The sequence below is a fragment of the Anomaloglossus baeobatrachus genome, chromosome 2 (genome assembly GCF_048569485.1).
Source record: "Anomaloglossus baeobatrachus isolate aAnoBae1 chromosome 2, aAnoBae1.hap1, whole genome shotgun sequence".
Classification (NCBI taxonomy): domain Eukaryota; kingdom Metazoa; phylum Chordata; class Amphibia; order Anura; family Aromobatidae; genus Anomaloglossus; species Anomaloglossus baeobatrachus.
In genome coordinates, this window is record NC_134354.1 from 622430537 (window position 1) to 622436536 (window position 6000).

The 6000-nt window shown below is 42.0% G+C and overlaps 1 protein-coding gene across 1 annotated transcript in view; it reads left to right on the plus strand.

Moving 5' to 3' along the window:
• The window catches only part of RGCC (regulator of cell cycle), a 29022-nt gene extending 24221 nt beyond the window's left edge, over positions 1-4801 (plus strand). The window contains exons 3-5 of the mRNA XM_075334381.1: positions 2217-2324; positions 3982-4044; positions 4472-4801. Coding sequence (XP_075190496.1) covers positions 2217-2324; positions 3982-4044; positions 4472-4479 — 179 coding nt within the window. The 3' untranslated portion in view covers positions 4480-4801. The remainder of the gene's footprint in view (positions 1-2216; positions 2325-3981; positions 4045-4471) is intronic.
• The last annotated feature ends 1199 nt before the right edge of the window (positions 4802-6000 follow it).

The following is a 6000-nucleotide window of genomic DNA, read 5'->3' on the forward strand; positions in this document are numbered from 1 at the left end:
TTGTGTGGCCACCATTATTTTCAAGCACTGCCTTATTCTCTTGGGCATAAAGTTCACTAGAGCTTCACAGAAGCCACTAGAATCCTTTAAGATGACATCACAGAGCTGGTGGAAGTCAGACCTTGCGCTCTTCCACCTTCATTTGGAGATGCGTACTAGTTTATAGGGGTGGAGACATGCTTGGCCAGCCAAGCACCTTTACCCTCAGTTTTCATCTTTGAGGTGTTTGGGATCGTTATGTTGGCATACTGGCCTGCAGTCCAGTTCTCAAAGGGAGGGAATGATGCTCTGATTCTGTATGTCACCATACATGTTGGCACTCATGGTTCCCTCAATGATCTGTAGCTTCTCACAACTGGCAGCATTTATGTAGCCCCAAACCATGATATTCCCACCACCATGCTTGACTGTAGGTAAGACACACTTGTCTTTGTACTCCTCACCTGGTTACCACCACACACGCTTTACACCATCTAAGCCAAATAAGTTTATCTTGGTCTCATCAGGCTACAGGATGTGGTTCCAGTAATCAATGTCCTTTGTCTGCTTGTCTTCATCAAACTGTTCATTCTTGTGCATCATCTTTAGTTGTGCTCTCAACTTCTTTGGTTGCTCATGGGAAGGCCTGTACTGTGTGGAACCAGTCTTGATAAATGTATGTAATATATATATTTTAGGCTTTGAAGTCCTAAACTTAAAAATAAAAAGTTTACTCACCTCATTTCTCCCTCTTTGCCACTGATCTGTGGTTTTGTCCCCCCCGCCTCCCTCAACCTGCTGTAATGACATCCTAACTATAGCACATGTGACTGCTGCAGCCAATCACTAGTCTCTGTAGACTTTTTCAGATGCAGCTGATGCAAGCTATAACCACCAGAAGTGGCTGAGAGCCAGTACTGGAGCAGGGGCCAGTGAGTTAACAACATTTATGGGCGATCCCTTTTGAGAATAAAATTTTAATTAGTTATAACTAAATGATCTTATTCAGTAACTAATCTTTAGTTGTAGAATTTCTATGAAGCACAAACTTGAAAGCTCCCAAGTTCAACTGCTTTAAGCCTGAAGTCACAGGAAATGGCTTACAGTTGTAATTCTATTTATTTTACTTTGTGGCTAGGCTCGTACTATGCCATATGGGGAACTTCTGAAGAAAAATGTATATAGGGTCACAACAGACATGCATAATAAACATATATTATAACATAGGCTTTATATATTTGCCATTAAAGGGTTATTCCCATCTCAATGATCCTATCCCAATATGTAGTAGGTGTAATAAGAATATTAGCAAATACCTCCAATTAGGAATTTATAGTTTTCCTTAAGCTATATCTCTTACCTCATATGCAGTGGCTTAGGTATCCATAGTTATAACCACTAGCAACTAACTGTCCCTATGTGTGGCTGTAATCATGGAAGCCTAAGCTACTTTAATGCCCTGCACATGAAGTAAGTGACAGCTTTTCAGAAGAACTATGCTACATTTCTAATTTAAGGTATTTGCTAAAACTCTTATTACACCCACTACATATTGGGATAAGATCTTGTAGATGGGTATACCCTTTTAAATACTTACATTGAATAGGGGATGGACTTTTCATTAAATCTCCTGGTAAAATCAGTGGGGTTTTTTTCAGCTTGGAAAATAACTTGGTTCTGATTTGTTATAACTAGTAATGAGCAAATAGTAACTATTTGTGTTCAGATTATTTGTAACTAAGTAGTATTTTGGTATTTGTCCCATAACTAACTAAATACAAGTCAATGGCTAACCTGAGCATTTTTCTGTGATTTCTTCATGAAAAATGCTCAGGTTCTCCATTGACTTGCATTAGGTCTGTTATTTGTGATGAATACTAGAATAGTACTTTGGGATTCATTATAAATCTGAAAATTACAATCTAAACAGTTACTATTTGCCCAACACTAACTATAACGCCAAGGCTGTGGTGGAGTGGGGGGCAGTGACTGAAAAGTCAAAACTGCAAACCCAAACTTCATATACTGGACAAGTCTCTTAACCAGTTCACTGTATTGAAATGGAGTTTGCGATTAGATTGTATTCCCTCCCTCCTGTTGCCTGATGTAATTATGGCTTCATACAGGCCTCGGCACCAGGTCTGGATTTTCTTTGTGTAACAAAAAAAGCGAGTACAGTTTGAGACGTGCCCTGTAAGAGGAACCTGAGAGGCTAAAGTGTGCCATTTGTGTTGCAGGTGCAGACTCCTTGTGTAGAAACAGTTTTAGTTTCAGTGACGAGAAGCTAAATTCTCCAACACTATCTTCTCCGCCCCTGTCATCCCCAGCAGAGACGCCACGGAAAGGTAATGTGGGGGTGATCTTGGGGGTGTTCTCCAATGTATTGTATTATAATTAATCTTTGATACAATTTAAACACATTTGCACATATTTACAATTACTGTAATTCTTAGTGCAGACAATCTTAAAATGTCTCAATGTATCATGGTAAGTTATACAGTTTAAAAGGGAACCTGTCAGCAGATTTGGGGCCTATAAGCTGCGGCCACTACCACTGGAGTCTTTTATACACACACACCACATGTTAGAATGCTGTATATAAGTCCAGGCTGCTGTGTAGAGCGTAAAAAAACCCCCACTTAAACGGTTGCTGTGGTGGAGTTCGGTCATATGGGCGTCCCTGTTCTCTGGTGCCTGCGCCTCCTTTCGGCCATCTTTGTCCTCCTTCTGAAGCCTGTGCGCATGATGTGTCCTACGTCATACACACTTGCCGGTCCCGCATAGGCGCACTACAATACTTTGATCTGCCCTGCTCAGGACAGATCAAAGTGTGCCTGCACAGGACCTCATTGCCAGCGAGTGTGGATGACTTGGACGTGTCATGCACACAAGCTTCAGAAGGACGACAAAGATGGCTGAATATATATTTTTTACACTCTACACGTGTGTGTGTGTGTGTGTGAATATCTCACATGTTAGAATGCTGTATATAAGAGCCCACTGGTGGTGGCCCCAAATCTGCTGACAGGTTCCCTTTTTAAGTCTAGGTAATGTAAAGTTGCTCCTGAATAAGTTTATACCACTGGTGTGAATCAATTCTCAGGGCTACAGTCCATTGGCAGATCTGCCAGTCAGGAGACCTGTGTACCTAAAGACTCTTCTGATTAGCCATCCTACAAAAAAGAAACCAAGAAATAGATACCATCAGGTGTCACTAAAGGCCCACTTACACGCAACATCGTAAATGATATGTTGTTGGGGTCATGGAATTCGTGACTCACATCCGGCCTCGTTAGCGATGTCGTTGCGTGTGACACCTACAAGCAAGTGTTAATGATCAAAAATACTCACCTGATCGTTGGCACGTCGTTCATTTTCAAAATCTTGTTTGTCGTTGTGGACGCAGGTTGTTCCTCGTTCCTGAGGCAGCACACATCGCTACGTGTGACACCCCAGGAACGACGAACACCGTACCTGCGTTCTCCGGCAACGAGGTGGGCGTGTCTTTCATGCAGCTGCTCTCCGCCCCTCCGCTTCTATTGGACGCCTGCCATGTGACGCCGCATGAACCACCCCCTTAGAAAAGAGGCTGTTCGCCGGCCACAGCGACGCCGCTAGGAAGGAAAGTCTGTGTCGGGTAATAGCGATATTGTGCGGCATGGGCAATGATTTGCCCTTGACACACAAACGACGGGGGCGGGTGCTTTCACAAGCGACATCGCTAATGTCTCTGCATGTAAAACAGCCTTCACTGATACTGCTGATGGCCTGGGATCTGGGAATCTAAAACACCAATGTTGCTTCTTGGATCATCCTCTTTACAAGACTTGCCCCTTGTCTAACAAGATGCAGAAATTGCCTAATTTAGTGAAAATAAAAAATGAAAAATGGTGCAAATTATGAGACATATGTGGGTGTTTGTTTTTTTTTTTTTGTTTTTTGTTTTCTACACCAGTATACCACATAGGGTAGCATTGTAACAAGTATGTCTTCTCTCCACAGCTAAACTTGGAGATACAAAGGAACTGGAAGACTTTATTGCAGATCTGGACAGAACACTTGCAAGTAAGTGTATTGATATTCAGTAATGACCACAGGAAACCTTAATATTCTGCTGCTCCCTGATATTTCACTTGTTGGTCATCTAGCACCTCTGCAGCTGGTTAGATAAAGAAAATAGATCTATCCTACCAACTATGAAATAATGGCCACTGTGGCTCCCTCTTGTGGTGGCAAAGACCAGCTAGAATTTAACTATTGAAGAAACTTCATGCCCCAGCAATGCATTGCATTCTAACAGTATTAGGGGGGGAAGGTTGGCAGTAAAGCCCCAGTCCCGTGCACCAGATGTCATTCTTACTAGCCCTCCTACTCTGACCTCACTGCAAAATGAGGTTTGGGAAAGTTTTAGGGGTGCCCCTATCCACCTCATACATCACATGAGCGCACCTATTCTCATTGTTCCTTACCTCTGTCCATCTCCCCCTCGCAGGCATGTGAATTACTGTATGGCTGGTCATACTAGGGGATGTCGGCAGTGGCACAGAAGACTCGGTCCTCATGAAGTAGTTTTCCATACAGCAGATATTTCCCGCTGAAGACAATTTCTACATTCTGCTGTTACTCCACCAAATATACCTGCTGCATGGTTGTAGGAAAAACTGTTTGTTTTTAACACTTTACAGTACAGTTGACTGTATTTTTACATATATATTGCATAACTGTAATTTAAAATGCTTTTATGAAGATAATGTGTAATGTTATAGTTGAGACAAATGTAATGAAGCTTTTTTCATATAATATATTTTTGTATACAAATAAAGCTTGGTCTGGAGTGTTTCTTTACATATAGCATGATGCACAAGTTGCCTGAAATGGCTAGACATGGAGCTGGGCATGATCTGTATACATGGGGGAGGGGGTTTATGATTCAGGAGTCGCCTTCATGGAAGTGCAGGCTACAATAAATGTCAGGAGTGCCCGGTGCACCGCTCCACGCAATCTACAAGATGCCTACTATACTGGTCTGCCAGGGCACATATACTGCCATACTTTTTTTTTTTTTTTTCCCTCCTCCTTTGACCTATAGCTTATCTATCTGAGAGGCTGTAATTCTCTTACCACATTTAACCCCTTAAGAACCAGGCAATTTTTTTTTCTAGTTTTTACTCTCCTTATGCCAAGAGCCATAATTTGTCATTGTTTTTACTAGTCCTTTAGGGGACTTGCAGTTGTGTTCATCAAACTACTTTTGCTATATAAAGCAATGCATCAGAGAAATCACAATCTCCTATGAATGTCAGTTTGCAGATGGCGGTCAAAGAACGATTATCATGACAGTCACATGGGTCATCAGCTGAACCATGGCTGGCAGGAAAACCAATCGGTGCCCATTGATTATGTCACAGGCGCGCCAATGGGAGCAGGGAATGACATGTTCCCTCCTGCTGGTTGTTAAAGGGTTAAAGAACTGCAGTAAATTTGCACTGACCCTTTTAAAGGGAATCTGTATTTGTCATCTGAGAAGCATAATGTAGGAAGAGACTTTGATTCCAACAATGTATCACTTAGCTTAATGGGTATATATTTTGACATAATCAGAGTTGTGAACTATGCTACATCTAAGAATTCTTTCACACTTGCATCATTTTGCGTCAGTTGCAATCCGTTGTGACTGATACAACGGATGCGTTGCAGATAGTGCCACAACTGATACTGTTGCTACCACCCGATGGTCATTCAATGACTGATGCATGGTGCGGCGAATGCAATGCAAGGCCCATCAGTCGTCCATACAAGTCTGAGGAAAAAACTGACTCCTGAAAAATATTTTGCAGGATACCGTATTGCCTCAAGATGACGGATTGTGACTGATGCAAAATGACGCAAGTATGAAAACAGCTTTACCTTTACAACACGACTTTTTTTTTTTTTCACTTGCTCATTGACAGTGCCGCCTCCTCTGATAAGCAACTCACTATCAGACCAGGACTTGCATGATCTGTAAAAACATAATTATAA